We start from the raw sequence: 24,151 nt of genomic DNA on the forward strand, positions 1-24,151 counted from the left end.
TGTGTGTGGGGGTCCGAGGCGGGGGGGGACGAGGTGTGTGTGTGGGGGTACGAGGCGGGGGGGGACGAGGTGTGTGGGGGTACGAGGCGGGGGGGGACGAGGTGTGTGTGGGGGTACGATGCGGGGGGGACGAGGTGTGTGTGGGGGTACGAGGCGGGGGGTACGAGGCGGGGGGGACGAGGTGTGTGTGGGGGTACGAGGCGGGGGGGGGACGAGGTGTGTGTGGGGGTACGAGGTGGAGGGGAGTGGGGGGGGACGAGGTGTGTGGGGGGGTACGAGGTGGGGGGGGAGTGGGGGGGTACAAGGTGGGGGGGAATGAGGTGTGGGGGGAGGGAGAGGACGAGTGGGGGGGAGGACGAGGTTGGGGGGGAGGACGAGATGGAGGGGGAGTGGGGGGGAGGACGAGGTGGGGGAGGAGTGGGGGTGACGAAGTGGGGGGGGAACGAGGTGGGGGGTGGAGTGGGGAGGGGGGACGAGGGGGTGGGTGTGAGGGAGCGAGGGGTTGTTGGGGGGAGCGGGGGAAGGATAGGTGAGGGGGGGAGCGGGGGAAGGATAGGTGAAGGGGGGGAGCGGGTGAAGGATATGTGTGGGGGTGAGAGGGGGTGTGGGGGAAGAGGGCAGGTGTGGGGAAGCAGGAGGGTGGGGGGGGGGTGCTTGAGGGGTTCCAGGGACCTGGGCAGAAGCTGGATAGAAGGGAGTGGATTATGTTGGAGGAGGGGAATTACCCCGACAATCCTCTCAAATACTTTCCACCCAGTAATTTGGGTGAACTGGACCAGGTTTCATTCTTATTTTAAGCGTATAATCAGTCTGTATAAAGCCCAGATAATGCCAGGAATCACTTGCAGAGAGGGGAAATCGAAGTTAGTTCCAGGTCGATGGTAGAACTTCGAGTCCTTGGTGGGATCCATGTTTCCATTCCTTGTTAACGCCTTTCTCCTCATTCTGTCTCTGCAGATCGAATGCCACTGCATACAGTCAAGCTTTTCACGCCCTCTCGCTGAGTTGCTCTTTGCCCTCTGGACAGGTGAAGTGAATAAATAATATTTTTAAAAGGACGCAGAAGGTCAGAGGAGTCGAGGTGTTTATTCCTTTTCTTTGGCTGCCGTGACTTGAACTGCTAGCGTTCCACTTACTGGAATACATTCCTTAAATTCCCTCAAGCTCCCCATCCCTTTCTTTTACAGCCCTCCTTGTTAAAACTCAAATTTTTGGACATACTTTAGCACAGTGTCCATTTCCTTTGTGCCTTTTAAACATCCGCTCTCATCTTTCCTTCCTCCAAGTTTAATGTCCCCCCTACGTCTCTCCAGCCATCTGTGGTTTTTGATTTTTTTTAAAAGTGCATTTTGAAACCCAAATTGCCCCCGCTTTGAACTGCATGTTTGCCACTATATATCTGTAGTTGTCAACCTGTTTTTGGAGAGAGTGGCGCTGTGGTAATGTCACTGGGTTAATAATGCATAGGGCCCCAGGCTAATACTTTGCAGTATATAGATTCAGATCGCACCATGGCAGCTGTTAGAATTTATATTCAATTAATAAAAATCTGTCAATTCAATTAATAAAAAGCTAGTCTCAGACTGTGGAACTATCACCGATTGTCTGAAAAACCCCACGTCGGTCACTAATGTCAGGGAAGGAAATCTGCCATCCTTACCTGGTCTGGCCGTCGTGACTGACTCTCAACTGTCCTTGGGCAACTTGGGATGGAAACTAAATGCTTGTCCAGCAGGAATCATACAATCCATATGTTACAGAAGGAGGCCATTTGGCCCATCAATCTAGCACTGACAATAATCTCACCCAAGTCCTATCCCCATAAGCCCAAGGATTTACTTGTCAGTGACCCTGACACTAACGGTTAATTTATGGTCAGTCCATCTAACCTGCACATCTTGGGCTACTAAGGGATAATTTAGCATGACCACTCAACCTAACATGAAGATCCTTGGACTGTGGGAGGAAACCGGAGCACCTGGAGGAAACCCACGCAGACATGAGGAGAATGTGCAGTCTCCACACAGACAGTGACCCGAGGCCGGGAATCGAACCCAGTCCCTTGGTGCTGTGAGGCAGCAGTGCTAACCACTGTGCCACCATGCCACCCATGCAGTACTGGCATCCCATAAAGAATTGAATGAAAAGTTAAATGCAAGTTGTTAATTGGTACTTGTGAACAGTTCCCTGCCTCCTGCGTGCTTAAGTGACGAAATTGAACCCGCGTTTATCATCCCTGGAATTATGACGACATCGAGGAACTGATCTCAGTTGGTAGTTAGGGTATCCCCTGGTGTTGTCAGACTTTTTACTGTGTCGCTGTCCAGTACCAGAGGTTATTGCTGGCACAATGATCTATGATGTATTGAATGTCATATGTCTGTGTATACCGTCTGTGTTTTTGGGACCTGGCAGGGATCAAACCCGTTATTTACGATTCTGCACCAGACTCGTGGATCAGTTTCCTGCAAAGGAGTACTGGGTTGGACATTTTGCTTGGTATAAAACTTGAATACTAATGATTTAGAATTTGACATGTAGAGGAGGATATGTATGAGAAATATTCATTTATTTAAAATTTAGTTTATTAGTCACAAGTAGGTTTACGTTCACACTGCAATGAAGTTAATATGAAAATACCCGGGTTGCCTGTTTGAATACACTGAGAGAGAATTTATCGTGGCCAGTGCACCTAACCAGCACGTTTTTCGGGCTGTGGGAGGAAAGCGGAGCACCTGGAGGAAACCCATGCTGACATGGGGGAGAACGTGCAAACTCTGCAGATAGTGACCCAAGCTGTCAATCGAATCCAGATCCCTGGCGCTGTGAGGCAGCAGTGCTAGCCACTGTGCCACCATGCCGCCCTTAAAAGTTTAATTTATTATTGTCACATGTATTAACACGCATTGAAAAGTGTTATTTCTTCCACACTATGTAGACAAAACATACCGTTTATAGACAAGGAAACGAAAGAGTGTAAAACATACTGTTACAAAAATTCAGCGGTGTTCCTATGTAGCTCTGGCAGTCTCGCCCACTCCCTCTAAAATGCTCTTGAAAAGCTGCTTCTTTGAAGAAGCTTTTGGCCACCTTTCTTACCTTGGGGTTCCATATTAAATTTTGTCTGCTACGGTCTGTAAACACCTTGCTGGCTTCAAGGCACTATGTAAACGCAAGTTGTTGTTGGATGCTGGCCATTGAACCGTGATCGCTTCCTTCCTCTTCAGACTTCCCATTCTGCGTAAGCTGCGTCACCCGGAATCCATCATGTGGCACGAAGCCCGGAAGCACGAGCGGAAACTGCGTGGGATGATGGTGGATTACAAGAAGCGCGCGGAGCGACGCAGGGAGTACTACGAAAAGATTGTGAGTTTTTTTGGATTCGGGCTCCGTGACGTTGGGGTTGGTTCACGCTAAGATTTTTAAAAAACTCAAACAAAAAATTTCCCAACTTGAATGGTGCTCTGCAATCTCTGATTTCCAGAAAAAGGATCCAGCGCAGTTCCTGCAGGTACATGGTCGGGCATGCAAAATACACCTGGATTCTGCCGTGGCCCTCGCTGCAGAGAGTCCCCTCAACATGTGAGTGATATTGTCTGACTGGCTACACTTCAATGGTATTGTTGCGGTTAATGATAAACAGAGGGCTGGTATTTATTCATTAAGTATGGTGGGGTATTGAGGAGAGCCATAGATCTAGAGGTACATGTTCATAGCTCTTTGAAAGTGGAGTCACAGGGTGGTGAAGAAGGCATTAGGGAAGCTTGGTTTCATTGGTCAGAACGTTGAATACAGGAGTTGGGACATGTTGTTGACATTTGGAATTGCACACTTGGAATACTGTTTGCAATTCTGGTCACCCTATTATAGAAAGGATATTATTAAACTAGAAAGAGTGCAGAAAAGATTTACTAGGATACTACCGGGACCTGATGGTTTGAGTTATAAGGAGAGGCTGGATAGACTGGGAGTTTTTTCCCTGGAGTGTGGGGAGCTCAGGGATGATTTAAAAGAGATCTATAAAATAATGAGCATAGATCAGGTAGATAATCAATATTTTCCCAAAGGTAGGGAAGTCTAAAACTAGAGGGCATAGGTGAGAGGGGAGAGATACAGAAGTGCCCAGAGGGACAATTTTTTCACACACAGGTGGTGAGTGTCTGGAACAAGCTGCCAGAGGTCATAGTAGAGATGAGTATAATTTTGTCTTTTAAAAAGCATTTAGACAGTTACATGGGTATGATGGTTATAGAGGGATATGGGCCAAATGCGGACAATTGGGACTAGCTTAGTAGTTAACAAAAAGGACAGCATGGTCAGGTTGTGTCGAAGTGCCTGTTCCAGTGCTGTAAACCTCTGACTTTCTGTGCTTTATCTTCAGTGTAGAGGGGCCTCCTTCAGGGCTTGTTGCTACACACCTCCTGCCACTTTGCCTTCCTCAACCTTTCTTGCACTTCAGCCCCAAACTCCTGATCTATGGGCACCGGAGGAAGGAGGACTTCCTCGTGAACCTGCTCCTGCAACTGGCCAAACTTGCCAGCAATGGGTACAGGCAGTAGATGATTGAGGGGGTCCTCTGACCCAACGGTCTGCCCCTCTACCACGGCCATACTCACAGTCCGGGGTGCATGTGGTGTCCATGGGCACCATCCAGGCCTTTCACGCTCATTGGGCACAGCAGGGACTGGGGGAGCTTTATTGACCCTTTTAATCATATTCTGGTTTGAAGTTTTAGGTTTCATTTGTGATTTGTATTTGCTTAAGGCAGTTCCTCTTTAATTGGCTGCCCCTTCTGTTTGTCCCTCAGTTTATTTGATTTATGTAACTCAGTAGAGTTGGTCTCCATTCTGTTTTTGTTTTGGTGCTCCGCCAAGGGCTGTCATTCTGTCTTGTTGAATTAATTTTAATGATTTATGGTTTATAATATTAAAAGATTAAAAAAGACCCCTTTATGGGGCTGTTAATTATTTTATTGGTTTATGGATCGTTTTAAAGGTGTGATGATACTGTGCCTTTAAGAAATCCTGTTTCTTGTGCAGGATTTATTTTAGCAGTCAGTTCTATTAACCGGTGCCACTTTGTAACTGATGGCCCTGCCATTACTGCAGCAGCATAATTGATCTCAATTGTTAAAACTTTTGTTTTAATCTGGGCTAATGTTCTGTTATTTTAGTGTTTTCCCCTGGAGTTTTTTTTTCTAGAGTAAAGCTTGGTTAGGTTGATTGACAAGAGAAATCATGTGACCAGGCAGAATTAAGTTCACACAGAGAAATCAAGTCAATTGCTGCTTGAGATCTTTAGAGAGAGGTAGCCTTCTCTGTGCCTCTTTTTCTGTCTGGATTTAAAGACCCTCCCTTTCTCTGGAGGCTGCTGTATGGGAGGCAGAAGGCAGGTGTCCTTCTATATCTGTCCGGAGGGGTTGAAAGGCTGGAAATCTAGCTTCCACTTGAGCCGATTATTTTTTGTGCTAACCTAACCCTAAGCTGAAGAGGGATTTATGTCTGTGGGGTTATTTCTTACATTGGAACTATGGAGGTAGTTAGCTGCCAGAACACTATTGATAGGTGGAAAGGAGAGATGTGTGATGCTATATTCTCTAAATAAATCTACTGTGTGTCTAAATATTTCACCATCTGTCCTCTGAACATAGTTTGACAAGTGTCCAATGACACTAGAAAGACTTGCATCTGTATAGCATGAGCACAGGTCCTGCCAAGTGCTTTACAGGCAATGAAGTAATTGAGACGCAGTCTGCTGGGGAGTGATGTAGTGGTATTGCTGCTGGACTAGTAATCTAGAGACTCAGCATAATGCTCTAAGGACTCGGGTTTGAATCCCACCACAGCAGACTGCGAGATTTGAACTCAAAAGTCTGGAATTAAGAATCTACTGATGACCATTGTCAATTATCAGAAAAACCCATCTGGTTCACTAATGTCCTTTAGGGAAGGAAATCTGCCATCCTTACCTGGTCTGGCCTGCATGTGCCTTCAGGGCCACAACAATGTGGTTGACTGTCAACTGCCCTCTGAAATGTCTGAGCAAGACATTCAGTTCAAGGGGCAATTAAGGATGGGCGGCCACATCTTATGAAAGAAACAATGTAATAGCTGCCACATTATATTTTATGCACAGCAAGCTCCCACAACAGCAGTGTATTAATGATCAAATAATGACCAGATGGGCGGCACGGTAGTACAGTGGTTAGCACTGCTGCTTCACAGTTCCAGGGTCCTGGGTTTGATTCCCTGCTTGGGTCACTGTCTGTGTGGAGTTTGCACATTCTCCTTGTGTCTGTGGGTTTCCTCCAGGTACTCCGGTTTCCTCCCACAGTCCAAAGATGTGTGGGTAAGGTTGATTGGCCATGCTAAGAAATTGTCCCTTAGTGCCCTGGGATGCTTGGTTAGAGGGATTAGTGGGTATAATATGTAGGGATATGGGGGTAGGGCCTGGGTGGGATTGTGTTCGGTGCAGACTTGATGGGCCGAAGAGCCTCTTTCTGCACTGTAGGGTTCTATGATTCTATGAGATAATTGTTAAAGATCTAATTTGAGAGAGAAATATTGACCAGAACATTAGCTACACTTTCTGAAATGACACTATGGGATCATTACGTCCACCTGAGGGCCCTCAGTTTCGTATCTCATCCAAAAAACAGCATTTCTGACAGTACAACGCACCCTCAGCACTGCACCGGAGTGTCAGGCTTGGTTATTGAGCTCTAATCCTGAACTGTTCACCTTAAAGGGTGGCACGATGGCAGATTGTAGCGTGGCATGATGGTTATCACTGCTGCCTCACAGTGCCAGGGACCTGCGTTCGATTCCAGCCTTGGTTGTCTGTGTGGCTTTCCTCTGGGCGCTCTGGTTTCCTCCCACAGTCTGAAAGATGTGCTGGCTGGGGTGCATTGGCATTGAATCTGCACTGACCACAATCCCACCCAAGCCCTATTCCCATGACCCTCTCATATTTACCCTGCTAATCCCCCTGACACAAAGGGGAAACTTAGCATGGCCAATCAACCTAACCCGCACATCTTTGGACTGAGGGAGGGAGCCGGAGCACCTGGAGGAAACCCACGGGGATAATGTGCAAACTCCACACAGACAGTCCCCCGAGGCTGGAATTGAACCTGGGTCCCTGGCATTGTGAGGCAGCAGTGCTAACCATTGTGCCGTCCCATGAATGGGTTCTTGTTTACATGCCAAATTTCGATTCTGAATTGTTTACCCGAGCATTTCCACTGTTAAATGTTGTCGAAATATCATGGAAAAGGGGAAGTGAATGTGGGCATGTGATTTATGCTGCCCCAGTTCTACACAGAATAGAATTATAGAATCCTACAGTGCAGAAGGCGGCCATTTGGCCCATTGAGCTGCATTGACCACAAACCCACCCAAACCCTTTTCCCATAACTCCATGCATTTACCCTAGCTAGTCTCCTTGGCACTAAGGGGTAATTTAGCATGGCCAATCCACCTAACCTGCACATCTTTGGAGTGTGGGAGGAAATCGGAGCACCCGTAGGAAACCCACACAGACTTGGGGAGAAAGTGCAAACTCCACACAGACAGTGACTCAAACCGGGAATTGAACCCTGGGTCCCTGGCACTGAGGCAGCAGTGCTAACCACTGTGCCGCCCTGTACTCTGACTTCTGAAAGATAGTTGGTTCAATCTGCAGACCAGGGGCGTCAACGCACAGTTCAGGCTGACACTCCCAGTGCTGAGGTGTCATCTGTATATGGTGTTTTGTGCTCACAATTTGGACTTGCTCCCGATTTGATTCTGTGTTTGTTTTTTCATTCGCCAAGGATGCCTTGGCAGGGCGATACAAACAACATGATCGACCGATTTGATGTCCGGGCACATCTGGATTACATCTTGGACTACACCCCGCCATTTTTGAGTGCCCTGTGAGTATCCGCGCAATGGGAAGGAGGGGAATCGTCATCCCTTTGTTTGTCATGTCAGGAGAACCTCTTCCCTTGCATTCTCCATGTCAGGTATCCTGAGAATCACAGACCTCCACATGGTTTCACCTGGATGCCACGCCCTGGCACCAGAGCAAAAGAGTTGGTCTGTGCTTGGTGTGTATTGCCAGAAGCTGCACAAAATTACTACAAAGGAGTGGTTAAACAGTCACTTGGTAACATAGAACAGGGGGAGCTCCATTGGCAGAATAGTCACTGGATGCATAACAAGAAATGCAGAGTGACACTCTATGATCCTGCGTTCAAATTCCACGTCAGATAAGGAGATTTGAATTAAAAAGTCTACTGATGATCATTGTTGTAAAAACCCATCTGATTCACTAATGTCCTTTAGGGAAGGATATCTGCCATCCTTCCCGACTCTGGCCTACATGTGACTCCAGAGCCGCAGAAGTTTATGATTGACTCTTAAAACCCTGTGAAATAGCCCAGCAGGACACTCAGCTCAAGGGCAATTAAGGTCCCCAGTTCGAAACTGAGCAGAAACATCATTAAAAATAGATGTTGCGTTTAGAGTGAGGGAAGTCTACACGATTTCAATTATTTGATGAACATTATCTAAATCTCGATGTGTGGGTGGCACAGTGGTTAGCACGGCTGCCTCACAGTGCTAGGGACCCAGATTCAATTCCTACCTCGGATTACTGTCAGTGTTGGAGTTTGCACGTTCTACCCATGTCTGTGTGGGTTTCCTCTGGGTGCTCCGGTTTCCTCTCGAAAGAGGTGCTGGTTAGGTTGATTGACCCATGCCAAATTGACCCTTGCCGTCAGGGGAATTAGCAGGGTAAATATGTGTGGCCACAGGGATTGGGCCAGTGCAGGCCCAATAGGCCAAAAAGTCACCTCGTATGGGCGGCACGGTGGCACAGTGGTTAGCACTGCTGCCTCACGATGCCATGGACCAGATTCAATTCCTGCCTTGAGTCACTATCCGTGTGGAGTCTGTACATTCTTCCCATGTCTGTGTGGGTTTCCTCCAGATACTCCAGTTTCCTCCCACAGTCCAAATATGTGAGGGTTAGGTGGATTGGCCATGCTAGATTACCCCTCAGTCAAATTCACCCTTGCAGTCAGGATAAATGTGTGGTGTTAACAGGGATAAGGCCTTGATGGGATTGTGGTCAGTACAGACTCGATGGGCCGAATGGCTGTACTGTAGGCATTCTGTGATTCTAACTCAAACTTGTGACAATTTATTTTCTCTAATCCAGCTCGCCAGAATACGACAATGACGAACGGAAGTGTAATTATGAGCGATATCGAGGTCTGGTTCAGAATGATTTTGCAGGCAGTAAGTTTCCACTCTTTGTTCTGCACTCTGGCCGGTTGTCCCTCACTGAGTTTATGTCAGTCGGAGCTGTTGTGATTGTTCAGCCGGTAAACTGGCCAAACTTGTCCTACATAGAACAGTACAACACAGTACAGACCTTTCGGCCCTCGATGTTGTGCTGAGCTATGTCCGAACCCAAGATCAAGCTATCCCACTCCCTATCATTCTGGAGTGCTCCATGTGTCTATTCAATAACCGCTTGAAAGTTCCTAAAGTGTCCGACTCCACTGTCACAGCAGGATCTTTTAAAAACAAACTGTCTAAGCTGTTTATCCTGAGCATGTCTCCACTTGGTTCTTGCCTCATCCTTGTCACTGTTGTTTCTGCGTGTTCTCAGCAGCTCACCCTTGCTCACGGGCAGTGTCAGTGGGAAATCAACCTCGTCTTCCATTTCCAATTGAGCTTAGCTGCTGTTGCTTTGATGACCATCGCTCCACCCTTTACAGCTCTTGATGCCAATAACTTGATTCAAATACAGGAAATATCCAGCACTCAGCCTAAAGGAGCAGAGGGTTAGGAATGTGGGAACCAGGAATGCCGCCATTCAGCCCCTCAAGCCTGTTCCACCATCCAGTCAGACCATTATTAATCAGTATCGCAACTCCCCATCTATGCAGCTTGCGCAGTGTTTGAAACATTGACGTTCTGTCAGAAGGGGGGCATCAACCCATCTTTTCCACCAGAACGTGAGGAATAGGAGTAGGCCATTCAGCCCCTTAAGCCTGCTCTGCCATTCATTTTGATCATGGCTGATCATCCAACTCAATATCCTGATTCCCCCCACCTCCCAAATATCCTTTGATCCCTTTAGTCCCAAGAGCTATATCTAATTTCTTCTTGAAATCACACAATGTTGTGGCCTCAACTACATTGTGTGATAGTGAATTCCACACATTCACCACTCTCTGGGTGAAGAAATTTCTCCTCCCCTCAGTCCTAAAACCCTTATCCTCAAACTGTGACAAGTAAGGCTTGCGTTAACACTGCAACAAAGTCACTGTGAAATTCCCCTAGTTGCCACACTCCGCTGCCTGTTCGGGTCAATGCACCCTAACCAGAATGTGGGAGGAAACCCACGCAGACACAGGGAGAAAATGCAAACTCCACACACACACTGGCCCAAAGTTTAATTTTTTGTTCAGAATTCCTTTTCTTTTTGTTTAAACCTTCTGGTCTTTATCTGTGTTTCAGTTGCCGAGGAGCAGTGCCTGTACCAGATATACATCGACGAACTGTACGGAGGAATGCAGAAACCCAATGAAGACGAGAAGAAGAAGTATGTACAGTCCCTGGGGGGAAGGTGGGGGAGGGTAGCAGGATGGAACAGGCAGTAGCTCTCTTTATTGCCCAGACTGATACCTTTCTGACCAATCGCACTCAGGTTCATGTGAGTTTATATTAACCGGGGCTGCAGTCATTGGACTTGATGTCCCCTTGAGGATGGATGGGAGCGGGGGTGCTGAAGAAGAGAATTATGAAGTACATACAGTAGAGAAACAGATTATTCAGCCCAGCTGAATACAAGTGGAGAGTCTGTGCTGGTATTTGTACTCTCCACATGAGCCGCCTCCCAACTCATAAACACATCCTCCTATTTGCTCAAGGAACAGCATCTCATCTTCCGGCTAGTTTACAGCCTTCCGGTCTCGCCATCGAGTTCAACAACTTCAGATGATTAGCTCTACCCCATCTCAACCCCTCTGTTTTCATTCTATTTAATTTAATCTTTTTACTGTTCTCTACCTTATATTTCTTTATTGTCTTTCTTCCTTTTTCTTTCCCCTCCCCACTCTTTCCCCCTATTTTATCGCCCTTCCCTTACCTTTTCCCCACCCGGACACCCCCCCCCCCCCCCGCCACCGCCACCGGAAGACTTTCCCTTTTCTATATTTTACCTCTGTCCCGTTACCCTCCCCCACTTCCCCAACATTTTCATCTGTCTCAGTTTACAGCTTCTCTGCCGTTTGGCCATTCACACCCTTTATTCTCTCTCTGGGCTGCCATTAGCAGCTTTTCCCCTGGTTTCTGTGGCTGTGACTCATCTTTCATTTCCTCTGCACTATAAATATCTCCCACTTTCTATACCTTTTAGCTTTGATAAAGGGTCATCTGGACTTGAAACGTTAGCCCTTTTCTCTCCTTACATATGCTGCCAAATCTGCTGAGATTTTCCAGCATTTTCTCTTTTGGTTTCAGATTCCAGCATCCGCAGTATTTTGCTTTTATATTTCTATTCCACTCAAGTGGATGGAGCCGTGTAGAAGACCTATTGTGTGTTAGCATTTATTAACAGGGGGTTTGAGTTTAAGAGCCGTGGGGTTATGCTGCAATTGTACAGGACCTTAGTGAGACCACATTTGGAATATTGTGTGCAGTTCTGGTCACCTCACTATAAGAAGGATGTGGGAGCATTGGAGAGTGTGCAGAGGAGATTTACCAGGATGCTGCCTGGTTTGGAGGCTAAGAACATAAGAAATAGGAGCAGGAGTAGGCCATCTAGCCCTTCAAGCCTGCCCCGCCATTCAGTAAGATCATGGCTGATCTGTCGTGGCTCAGTTCCACATTCCCGCCCTCTCCCCATAACCCTTAATCCCCTCTCTTATCAAAAACCCATCAACCCGCGTCTTAAAAATATTTAGCGAGGTAGCCTCCACCACTTCAATGGGCAGAGAATTCCAGAGATTCACCACCCTTTGAGTGAAGAAGTTCCTCCTCAACTCCGTTCTAAACCGCCCCCCCGCCCCCCCCTTTATCTTGAGGCTGTGCCCCCTAGTCCTACTATCCTTTCTGAGCGGGAAGAGTCTCTCCACCTCTATCCTATCCATCCCATTCATCATCTTATACGTCTCAATGAGATCTCCCCTCATTCTTCTAAACTGTAACGAGTACAAGCCTAATTTATTCAGCCTCTCCTCATAGCTCAACCCCCTCAACTCCGGCATCAGCCTAGTAAACCTCCTCTGCACTCCCTCCAAGGCCAAAATATCCTTGCGTAAGTACGGCGCCCAAAACTGCACACAGTACTCCAGCTGCGGCCCCCAGCACCGACCCCTGGGGCACTCCACTAGTCACCACCCGCCAACCCGAATAGCACCCATTGACCCCCACTCTCTGCCTCCTATTTGACAACCAATCCTCTATCCACGCTAACACCCTACCCCCAACTCCATGTCCCCTGACCTTCTGCAATAACCTCTTAGAACATAGAACATAGAACACTACAGCACAAACAGGCCCTTCGGCCCACAAGTTGCGCCGACCACATCACCTACCAACCTACAGACCTATCTATAACCCTCAATCTCATTAAACCCCATATACTCATCCAGAAGTCTTTTAAAAGACCCCAGCGAGTTCGCCTCCACCACCACTGACGGCAGCCGATTCCATTCACTCACCACCCTCTGAGTGAAAAACTTACCCCTAACATCACTTCTGAACCTCCCTCCCCGCACCTTAAATCTGTGTCCTCTCGTAGCGACCATTTCAAACCGGGGAAATAGCCTCTGAGAGTCCACCCTATCTATTCCTCTCAACATTTTGTAAACTTCCTCTTTTGTACCTCTTGTGAGGTACCTTGTCAAACGCCTTCTGAAAATCAAGAAAGACCACATCCACCGGCTCTCCTCTATCCACCGCCCTAGACACATCCTCATAGAACTCCAGTAAATTTGTCAGACACGACTTCCCTTTAACGAAACCGTGCTGCGTCTGCTCTATCAAGCAATTCCTCTCAAGATGCCTCGCTATTTCTGCCTTGATGACGGATTCTAACATTTTACCTACGACAGACGTTAAACTAACCGGCCTATAATTCCCCGCCTTTTGCCTGGCACCCTTCTTAAACAACGGCGTAACATTAGCCGTTTTCCAATCTTCCGGCACTTCCCCGGAATCCAGCGACGTCTGGAAAATAACCACCAAGGCATCTACTATCACCTCCGCCATTTCTTTCAGAACCCTCGGATGCATTCCATCCGGTCTTGGCGACTTGTCCACAATCAGCCCCTCCAGTCTGTCGAGCACTGCCTCTCTAGTAACAGTAATGTCATTAAGACCCTCCAGTCCTACCACCTTTCCGTCTCTAACACCTGGCAAATTATTCACGTCCTCCCCCGTGAAGACAGAAACAAAAAAGTTATTCAAGACCTTAGCCATATCCCCATCCCCTACCACTAAGTCCCACTTCTCATCCTCTAAGGGACCAACGTTCTAAGGTTGAGGGAGCTGGGGCTTTCCTCTTTAGGAGGATGAGAGGCGACTTAATAGAGGTTTATAAGATGATGAGGTGGATAAATAGAGTGGACGTTCAGAGACCGTTTCCTCGGGTGGATATAGCTGCTACTAGGGGGCATAACTATAAAGTTCATGGTGGGACATTTAGGAGAGATCTCCAAGGTAGATTCTTTACTCAAGAGTAGTTGGGGTGTGAATGCACTGCCTGCTGTGATAGTGGAGTTGGACAGTTTAGGAATTTTCAAGCGGTTATTGGATAGGCAATGGAGCACACCAGAATGACAGGGAGTGAGATAGCTTGATCTTGGTTGTGGACAAAGCTTGGCACAACACCGAGGGCCGAAGGGCCTATACTGTGCTGTCCTGTTCTATGTTCTATTTCGTTCTCCCTTGTGCTTATCCAGCTTCCCCACCTATCCTATTTGCCTGAACCAGTCCAATAGCGAAATGCACATTCTCACCGCTCTCTGGGTAAAAAAATCTTGTCCATTGGATTTGTTAATATCTTTTTTGTGACCCCTGACCCAGGGCGGCACAGTAGTTAGCACTGCTGCCTCACAGCGCCAGGGACCTGGGTTCGAATCCGGCCTTGGGTGACCGTCTGTGTGGAGTCTGCACGTTCTCCCTGGAGAAACATTGAATCCCTACAATGCAGAAGGAGGTCATTCATCCCATCGGTCCTGCACCAACAATCCACCAAGGCCCTATCCCCGAAACCCCATATATTTACCCAGTTGATTCCTCTAACATAAACATTCTGGGACACTAAGGGGCAATTTAGCATAGGCAATCAACCTTACCTACACACCTTTGGATTGTGGGAGGAAACCAGACAAGGGGAGAGCGTACAACCTCCACACAGACAGTGACCCAAGGCTGAATTGAACCTGGGTCCCTGGAGCTGTGAAGCTGCAGTGCTAAATTGCCCCTTAATATCCAAAGATGTGCAGGGTAGGTGGATTGGCCATGCTAAATTGCCTTAGTGTCCAAAGATGTGTAGATTAAATGGACTGGCCATGCTAATTTTCACAGTAATAGGGAATTTTCAAGGTAACTTCATTGCAGTGTTAATGTAAGCTTATTTGTGATACTAATAAACTTAAATTGCCTATTAGTGTCCAAAGATGTGTAGGTTAGATAGATTAGCCATGGTAAATGTGTGGGATTACAGGTTTTGGGCCTGGGTAGCATGCTTTATTGGAGAGTCAGTGCAGAATTGATGGGCTGAATGGCCTCCTGCACTGTTGGGATTCTGTGGTCTCACTCATAGTCTTCAATCTGTTTGGGTTTATTTTTAGTGGATGTCCTGGCCTTTACCGGCATTCCCTATTTGCGATCCAGTGAAAATTGAAATGGGGCTCGGCTGTGATGCCCCTGCAGTGGAATAGTATGAAGGCCCTTAAAGCAAAGGCTGCCCTTGAAATACTGAGATTTCAGAAGAGCACACCCCATAAAATTAGGAAAGAGAGTGAGAACTAACTGTGCTGCTGTGTGAACAAGCTTGATTGTATGAAATACTTGAATTTTTAAGCGTTTGAATTCTGTTGCAGGGTTGATAACATGTTGATAATGGGGCGGCATAGTGGCACAGTGGTTAGCATTGCTGCCCCTCATGTCCAGGGATCCGGGTTCAATTCACGGGCTTGGATCACTGTGTGGAGTTTGGACATTCTACTCGTGTCTGCGTGAGTTTCCTCCCACACTGCAAAGATGTGCAGGTTAGGTGGAATGGCCATGCTAAATTGCCCCTTAGTGTCCCGGAATGTGTTGGTTTGAGGGATTAGTGTGGTAAATATGTGGGGTCGTGGAGATAGGGCCTGGGTGAGATTGTTGTCAGTGCAGATTCGATGGGTCAAATGGCTTACTTCTGCACTGTAGGAATTCTGTGTTAACAGCAGTAGTGACCCCTCTTACCCTGAATTCTATCCCTGTCATCTCGAACAGTGGTGCTGGTGAAGGCTGGGTTGCAGAATTCTTCACCACCACCACCACCACTATTACATAGGTTAATGTGACAGCGGTTTGTGCATAGCAGGATCCCATTTGCCTCCCCTTCTCCCCCCGCCCCCCCAATCAATGTGCCATTAATCATTTGTCCTCCTTGCCTCCAAACAGACTGGCAGAGAAGAAAGCTTCAATCGGCTACACTTATGACGACAGCTCAGTAACCACAGATGAAAAGATCGAGGAGAGGGATGAAGATGAAGAAGAAGATTCGGATGAGAAGAGTGACTCGGATGAAGAGATCCCTGACATAGGTAAGTCACTGCTGTGTGTCTGAGAACCATCTGGAAACCTCTGTCGCAGCAGAAGGTAATGTCAAGTGTTTCCAGATAGGGATTCTATATTAATAGCAGCAGTGACCCCTCTTACCTTGAGTTCCCCTCCCTTCTGATCTCAGTGGAGACCTTCTGCTCTGCTTCTTGGGTCTGGCAGCTCTGGCCAGGAATCCAGAAAGAAGAGATCTGAGAGGGAAATTTAATGGGGCTAAAAAGGAGATAACATTGGGGTTAAGATAAGCTGTGAACGGCACAGTGGTTAGCACTGCTGCCTCACAGTGCCAGGGACCCACCTTTGGGTCACTGTCTGGGTGAAGTTCCACATTTTCCCAGTGACTGTGTGGGTTTCCTCCCACAGTCCAAAGTGTGCAGCTAGGGTGGATTGGGCCTGATGAATTGCCGCTTAGTGTCAGAGGGATTGGTGGGGTAAATCTGTGAGGTTATGGGGATAAGGCCTGGGTGGGATTGCTGTGGGTGCAGACTCAATGGGCTGAATGGCCTCCTCTGTTCCTACACCCCATGCTCTGTCAGAACTGAATTCCATCAAAGTGCCTGCATCCAAAACATGAACATGGAATTCCTACAGCACGGGAGGCGGCCATTCAGCCCATCAAGTGCTCTTCCATTCAATGAAATCATAGCTCATCTGATTCTCAACTCCACTTTCCTGCCTTTTCCTCATAACCCTCAATTTCTTGCTGGCTAAAAATCTCTCTATCTCAGCCTTGAACATACTTAATGACCCAGCCTCTGCAGTAAAGAATTTCACAGATTCATTCCCCTCTGAGAAGAAATTCCTCCTCATCTCTGTCTTCAATGGGTGACCCCCTCTGAGATTATGCCCTCTCCTCCTGGACTCTCCCACAAGGGGAAACAGCCTCTTAGCTTGTACCCTGTCAATCCCCCGAGAATCCAGCATGTCTCAGTAAGGTCGTCTCTCGTTCTTCTAAACTCCAATGAGTCCAGGCCCAAACTACTCAGCCTCCCATGAGAAAATCCCTCCACATCCTGGATCAAGCTAGTGAACCTTCTCTGGACTGCCTCTAATGCTAGTATTTCCTCCCTTAGATAAGGGGGCCAAAACTGTTCACAGCATTCCAGGTGTGGTCTAACTAGTGCCTTGCATAGTTTAGCAAGTCCCTATTTTTATAATCCATTCTCTTTAAAATAAAGGCTAATATTCTATTGGCCTTCCCGATTACCTGCTGAACCTTACTGCTAGTGTTCTGTAATTTATGCCCCCAAGTTCCTCTGTGCCGCAGTCTTTTTCCACTTAAATAATACTCAGCTTCTTTATTCTTCCTATCAAAGTGCATCACTTCATGTTTTGCTACATTATATTCCATCTGCCAAGTTTTTGCCCACTCACCTATGCCTTCATCCCTCTGGAGACTCTGTGTCATCATCACTGCTTGCTTTCCCACTTATTATTATCTCACCCGCAATGGTACACTCCTCTTGTCCAAGATATTATTATATGTTACCTTTAAGAGTTGCTCATTAGCCTCTATATTCTATTACAAATTAAATGGCTGTTTCATCGAACGGCACACTCCATTTTCTTTAAACTAAAGGCTAATATTCCAGATGCCTTCCTGATTACCTGCGGAGCAAGTAATCGGGAAGGTTTGGTTTGCAAAATCCTACTAACTGTCCTGGCTTGAGACAATTCACACCTCTTTAACTGCTGATTATCTCTCTCTGCATTCACACTGTCTGTACCTGTAAAGACTTGCATTCCAACATGGAATTGTGTCTTGGTCTGTATATGCCGTGTCTGTGAAACCTACTTCCATTCACCTGATGAAGGAGCAGCGCTCTGAAAGCTGGTGATTCCAAATAAACCTGTTGGATTTTAACCTGATGTTGAGACCTCCTACCGTGCCCACCCCAGTCCAAGGCTGGCATCTTTACTTCATTATGAGCGGAAGACAAGCTAGTATGCAAGTTCAGGAGGGAAATGGGACGACTTTGTGGAGGTGACTTTGCTCTGGTTTATATTGTGATCCTGCCATGTAGGTGTTATTTTTGCAAAATAAGTTGGCCAGGAAGGGAGAACAAAGAAAATCACAGCACAGGAACAGGCCCTTCAAGCCTGTACCGACCATGCTGCCTGACTGAACTAAAACCCCCACCTTTGATGGGACCACATCCCTCCATTCCCATCCTATTCATATATTTGTCAAGACATCTCTTAAAACTCACTATCATTCCTGCTTCCACTACCTCCCCAGCAGTGAGTTCCAGGCACCCACCACCCCCGTGTAAAAAAAAAAAAATTTGCCTCATACATCTTTAAACCTTGCCCCTCATACCTTAAACCTGTGCCCCCTCACAATTGACTGTTCCACCCTGGGAAAAAGCTTCTAACTATCCCCTCTGTCCACGCCCCTCATAATCTTGTAGATTCTGTCAGTAATTCTGAAAGTGCAGTTTTTCCCCTCTTTACCCCGGAGCTAAGTGCAAGGTTGGGGGTATATTTGTTTTTTGTGCTGCTAGACTGGATTATTGATCTGTGAAATTCTCTAAATGTTTAATTCCTGCCTTTAAGATGTTGAAGTCGATGTTGATGAATTAAACTCTGAACAAACTTTGGAGCTGAACAAACTCGCCACCACTTACGGGATGTCTGAAGGTGACTTTGTCAGGTGAGGTTAAAGCCTATGTGTGGGCAAGTCAACAAAGCCTACCTACCGTCTGCCATGGTTGCAGCTAGTCATAAGGAGTAGGAGCAGGAGTCAATCAAGAAAATTAGCCTTAATGGCCCCAGCCACGTCCTGTTCTCTGGGGAAGACAGTTCCACAGACTAACAACCCTCTGAGTGAAGAAAGTCTCCCTCCTCCGTCTTCATTGGTAGGCCCCACAGTTTGAAACAGTCAGCAGAAAAGTTCTTGATTCAATTCCTGTGCCTAATTAGTTGGTCTTCTAGTCAGAGCGGTTTATAAAATGTATATTTGGGCTCTCTCTTTAATTCATTCATGGAGACATGGGCATCGCTCGCTGGCTGGCCAGCATTTATTGCCCATCCCTAGTTGCCCTTGAGAAGGTGGTGGAAAGCTGCAGTCCACATGCTGTGGGTTGACCCACAATGCTGTTAGGGAGGGAATTCCAGGATTTTGACCCAGTGGCTGTGAAGGAACGGCCGATATATTTCCAAGTCAGGATGGTGGGTGACTTGGAGGCGAACTTGCAGATGGTGGTGTTCCCATGTGTCTGCTGTCCTTGTCCTTTCTAGATGGAAGTGGTTGTGGGTCTGGAAGGTGCTTTCTAAGGATCTTTGAGTTACTGCATCTGTTGCTACTGAGTATCTGAGTGGTGGAAGGAGTGGATGGGGTGCCAGTCAAGTAGGGCTGCTTTGTCCTGGATGGTGTCGAGCTCCTTGTGTGGTTGGAGCTGCATCTATCCAGGCCTTTAGTTAAGAAACGTACATAGAAACAAAATAGGAGGTGGCCATTTGGCCCTTTGAACCTGCTTCACCATCACAATCATGGCTGATTGTCCAATTCAATAGCCTAATCTTGCTTTCGCCCCATAACCCCAAGTGCTATATCGAGCCGCCTCTTGACTAAAGTCAGTGTTTTGGCACCAACTACTTCCCTTTGCACAGCCGCTTTCTGCAGTAGTCTTTAAACATTGGGAAAGAATGCTCATTGTAGGATGAAGAGTTGGGAGAAGATAGCTAATCAGACAAGAGCCCTGAGATTTCTGCCGTAACTTCGTTGCAGTGTTAATGTAAACTATTTGTGACATGAAGGAATAAACCAGGCAAGCTTCAGAAGAGGGGGGTTTCTTCATGTGCTGTCTCCTCCCAGAAGGCTGGAGTGCAGTGGTGAGGCTGGGCGGGCGACCCAAGGGTGGGCAACTCATTAGGGCACTCTGAGCTGGAATAACCACTAATACGCATGGGGAAGCGGGGGAACTAAGCCTTTGCCTTCACCACCAGCCACACTGCGGCACAGTGGTTAGCACTACTGCCTCACAGCGCCAGGGACCCAGGTTCGATTACTGGCTTGGATTACTGTCTATGTGGTGTCTGCATGTTCTCCCTGTGTCTGCGTGTGTTTCATCTGGGTTCTCTGGTTTCCTCCCACAGTCCAAAAGACGTGCTGGTTAGGGTGCATTGGCCATGCTAAATTCTCCCTCAGTGTACCTGAACAATCGCCAGCGTGTGGCGACTAGGGGATTTTCACAGTAACTTCATTGCAGTGTTAATGTAAGCCTTACTTGAGTCTAATAAATAGTAGAAATAATACAAAGTGTTGTGAAGGATGCAGCGTGACTATCGCATTTTAAAACCAGCCCCATATTTTTTTTCTGCTGGAAGGATGCTGCGGAAGGACAAAGAGGAGGTGGAGGCGATTAAACATGCCAAGGCCCTGGAGGAGGAGAAGGCAATGTACTCGGTAAGGGCACCCGTTCTGTATCAGGAGGGAGAGAGAGCACACCGTGTGTCAGACACTGCCATCGATGCCGGGGTCCAGAGCGGGGTATAACTGTCTTGTTGTGTTTTCCCTTCTCAGGGGCGAAGATCGCGTCGACAAAGGAGAGAATTCCGAGAGAAGCGCTTGAAGGGGAGAAAAATCAGCCCACCCAGGTACAGAGCACTTTCTCCAGCGCTTCATTGTTTCCTCTTTTCAATCCCCTCCCCTCGCTTTCGTTAGGGGTGGCACAGAGGGTTAGCACTGCTGCTTCGCAGCGCCAGGGACCTGGATTTGATTCCCACCTTCGCTCACTGTCTGTGTGGAGTTTGCACATTCTCCCTGTGTCTGCGTGGGTTTCCTCCGGGTGCTCCGGTTTTTTCCCACATCCTTAAAGACATGCTGGTTGGGTTGCATTGACCTGAAGAGGCGCCGGACTGTGGCGACTAGGGGAATTTCACAGTAACTTCATTGCAGTGTTAATGTAAGCCTTGTGACTAATAAATTAACTTTAACTTTAGTAAGAAGAGCGAGCAGGTTTGTATGCTTTTCTCCGTTGCAGTCGCACTGTCAGCTTGACACAGGCTTGATGAAGATTTGTGTATGGGTTTTAAAGTTTTTTTGATTTGCTAGTTTTCTCCCTTCCTCTTCTGACGGGCGCTGGACAATTGGGTTTATTTCCACTTCTCTTGAACATTTCCTGGCACTTCGCCCAGGGAGAAGCGATGGCCTAACGTATTCTCGCTAGAGTCTTAATCCAGAGACCCTGGTTCGAATTCCACCAAGGCAGAAGGTGGAATTTGAATTCACTCTTTTAAAAAAAAATCTGCAATTAAGAATCTACTGATGACCATGAAACCATTGTCGGAAAAACCCATCTGGTTTACTAACGTCCTTTAGAGAAGGAAATCTGCTCTCCTTACCTGTTACTTCCTGCTGCCTCGGCAAAGCAGCCAGCATAATTAAGGACCCCACGCACCCAGGACATTCTCTCTTCCACCTTCTTCCTTGGGGGGAAAAAGATACAAAAGTCTGAGGTTACATACCAACCGATTCGAGAACACCTTCCCTGCTGCCATCAGACTTTTAAACGGACCTACCTTGCATTAAGTTGATCTTTCTCGACGCCCTAACTATGACTAACACAACATTCTGCACTCTTTCCTTCTCTATGAACGGTATGCTCGTCTGTATCGTGCGCAAGAAATAATACTTTTCATTGTATGTTAATACACGTGGCAATAATAAATCAAATCAAAATCAAACATGTGACTCCAGAGCTGCGGCAATGTGGTTGACTCTCAACTGCCCTCGGGCAACTAGGGATGGGCAATAAATGCCAGCCCAGCCAGCAACGCCCATGTCCCTTTTTTTTAAAGTAGTAATTTTGCTCTAAGTGGCAATGTTACCACCATGTCAGACAGTGAGTTGGCCTTTCCTATCGGCAAGGAGTGTCGCCTATGGGGTGAGGGGGAGGGCTAGTGGGTGCAGACACGTACGCAGTTAACAGTCAGTATCTGATGATGTTTCCTTTTCTTTTCAGTTACGCAAGGAGAGACAGCCCCACGTACGACCCATATAAAAGGTAAATGTTTATTCTTGGAACTGAAAGCTAAATAGAGAAGTTCCACCTACTAGAGCAGCCTGTTCCTGTGTGGCGCAACACTGAGGGAAACCAAATGAGAAGGATTTGCAGAGCCGTGCTGGATGCTAGGGGAGTTAATGGTGTAGTAGTGTTGTCACTGGACTAGTAATCCAGAGACCCAGGGTTCGAATCCCGCCACAGCAGGTGGTAAAGTCTGAATTCAGTAACATTCTGGAATTAAAAGTCTAATTGTCAGATCGTACAAGCCTTACAGTACAGAAGGAGGCCATTAGGCCATCGAGTCTGTAACCAGCTACAGTCCCACCCAGGCCCTATGCCTGTAACCCCACAGATTTACCCTGCTAATCCCCTTGACACTAGGGTCAATATAGCATGGCTAGTCAACCTAACCCACACATCTTTGGAGTGTGAGAGGAAACAGGGGGCACCCAGAGGAAATCCACGCAGACATGGGGAGAATGAGAACACTCTACACTCAGTGACCCAAGGCCAGAATTGAACCTGGGTTACTGGTGCTGTGAAGCAGCAGTGGTAACCACCGTGCCATCAGTTGCAATATAAAAATCTCACTTGTCACTCCAAATTGACTCCAGATTTAAGTATCCTCTGTTCACTGGCAATTAGGGTTGGGAAACGAATGCTGGCTACTGAGAACTAGATGGAGTGTGTGTTTGCAGCCTCTGAACGGGATCTCAATCCTGTACCCTCATCCGTCAGATATTTCCTGGCTGGTGTTCAGGATTGCTGTAGCTCAGAAGTGGTAAGCCGACTGCAGTGACCCGCGCCTTGTCACTGAGATGAGCTGGGTTTCAGTGATATTGCAGACGCTTTAATATGGCTTCACTAGTCACTGCTTTAGGGAGCTGAACTTTCAATAGGAACTCTTAAGTAAACCTGATAACCCTGTCTGCTTCTTTAACACTGTGCCTCTGAGCCAGAAGCTCCGGGTTCGAGTCCCATCCCAGAACTTGGTGGCCAAGGAAGGTGCGTTCATATCGTGGCCAAACAGGTTGAGTTTCAACCTGCAAAATCATCCGAGAGCGAGAGAGACTCCTGGTCAACCGTGTGATGGAACGAACATTGATTCTACTACCTCATCACTCAGCTCCAGACTACAACGTGCATGAAAATGTCAACAGCAGCTTGGACTCCAATAAGTGAACTGTAGCTCATACCAACGCCACTAATAAGATTGTTTCCTCCCCACCCTCGGAACGTAAGAACAGGAGGAAGCAATTCCAACCCTTGAGCCTATTTCATTGTTCAGCTGGATCGCGTTTAGTCTGTGCATCAACCCCTTACACCCACCTTTGCTTCATGATCTCTCCATAACCATGCTTTCCCCACTCCCGCACCTAGTCCCCAAGTTGGCCGCACACTTCAAGCCTGAGAAATGGCCTATCACAGATTGTCACAGTGAACAGGCTAAGACTTTCACTCTGCCTGAAAGCTCAGTTTCCATAATCTCTGGGGTTTGTGGTACAATTTACAACGCTTGGCTGATGCAGTTGGTTCCAATTTGTGCAGGAGTGCACCAGCTACTCCCAGTCCATCCAACAAGCTTATCTAGTCATCTGTTGGTGATAAACTAGGGCATATGTTGCAAGTAATCATACTTGCAACTTGAAGGGCAGTCTAAATCTAAAGGGCATAGGTTTAAGGTGAGAGGGGAGAGATACAAAAGTGTCCAGAGGGGCAATTTTTTCACTCAGGGTGGTGAGTGTCTGGAACATGCTGCCAGAGTTAGTAGTAGACGCGAATACAATTTTGTCTTTTAAAAAGCATTTAGTCAGTTACATAAGTAAGGTAGGTGCAGAGGGATATGGGCCAAATGCGGGCAATTGGGATTAGCTTAGGAGGTTTTAAAAAAAAAGGGTGGCATGGACAACTTGGGCTGAAGGGCCTGTATCCATGCTGTAAACCTCTGGCTCTATGACTTGACAGTTATACAGATACAGTTGTCCAAATGTACAAGTTCCTTCTGTCTTGTTGGTCCCAATTTACTTCATGGTCTCTGAGCTTACATTTTATTTTTCTTTCTTTATTCTCCCCTGGATTGTGGGTGTTACTGCAATGCCAGCATTTGTTGCCTGTCCCTAACAGCTCCATGAGCCAAGTATCGTGCTTGGCCAGTTTAGGGGGCAGTTAAGAGTCAATTCTGCTGCTCTGGATCTGGAGTCATGAGGAGTCTGAGCAAGACTGCCATCAGTGGAAATCGCGAGTGCGGGGGGGATGTCTTTCCACTGGTTGGAGTCATACCTAGCATAAAGGAAGGTGGTTGTGGTAGAG

General features: G+C 47.3%; 1 protein-coding gene across 2 annotated transcripts in view; it reads left to right on the plus strand.

Annotated features, from left to right (window-relative positions):
• The window catches only part of clasrp (CLK4-associating serine/arginine rich protein), a 51,032-nt gene that overhangs the window by 1,207 nt on the left and 25,674 nt on the right, over positions 1–24,151 (plus strand). For both annotated transcript variants that reach the window (XR_013885951.1, XM_080183536.1), the window contains exons 2-12: positions 958–1,027; positions 3,228–3,366; positions 3,485–3,582; positions 7,814–7,915; positions 9,205–9,284; positions 10,515–10,599; positions 15,675–15,817; positions 18,390–18,486; positions 20,163–20,241; positions 20,359–20,432; positions 21,800–21,841. Coding sequence is in view for 1 of the 2 variants with exons in the window: in XM_080183536.1 (XP_080039662.1) it covers positions 3,268–3,366; positions 3,485–3,582; positions 7,814–7,915; positions 9,205–9,284; positions 10,515–10,599; positions 15,675–15,817; positions 18,390–18,486; positions 20,163–20,241; positions 20,359–20,432; positions 21,800–21,841 (899 nt within the window). In the remaining variant the exon portion in view is untranslated. The remainder of the gene's footprint in view (positions 1–957; positions 1,028–3,227; positions 3,367–3,484; positions 3,583–7,813; positions 7,916–9,204; positions 9,285–10,514; positions 10,600–15,674; positions 15,818–18,389; positions 18,487–20,162; positions 20,242–20,358; positions 20,433–21,799; positions 21,842–24,151) is intronic.

The sequence above is a fragment of the Carcharhinus amblyrhynchos genome, unplaced genomic scaffold (assembly GCF_965287045.1).
Source record: "Carcharhinus amblyrhynchos unplaced genomic scaffold, sCarAmb.v2.hapA chromosome_324, whole genome shotgun sequence".
NCBI classification, from domain to species: domain Eukaryota; kingdom Metazoa; phylum Chordata; class Chondrichthyes; order Carcharhiniformes; family Carcharhinidae; genus Carcharhinus; species Carcharhinus amblyrhynchos.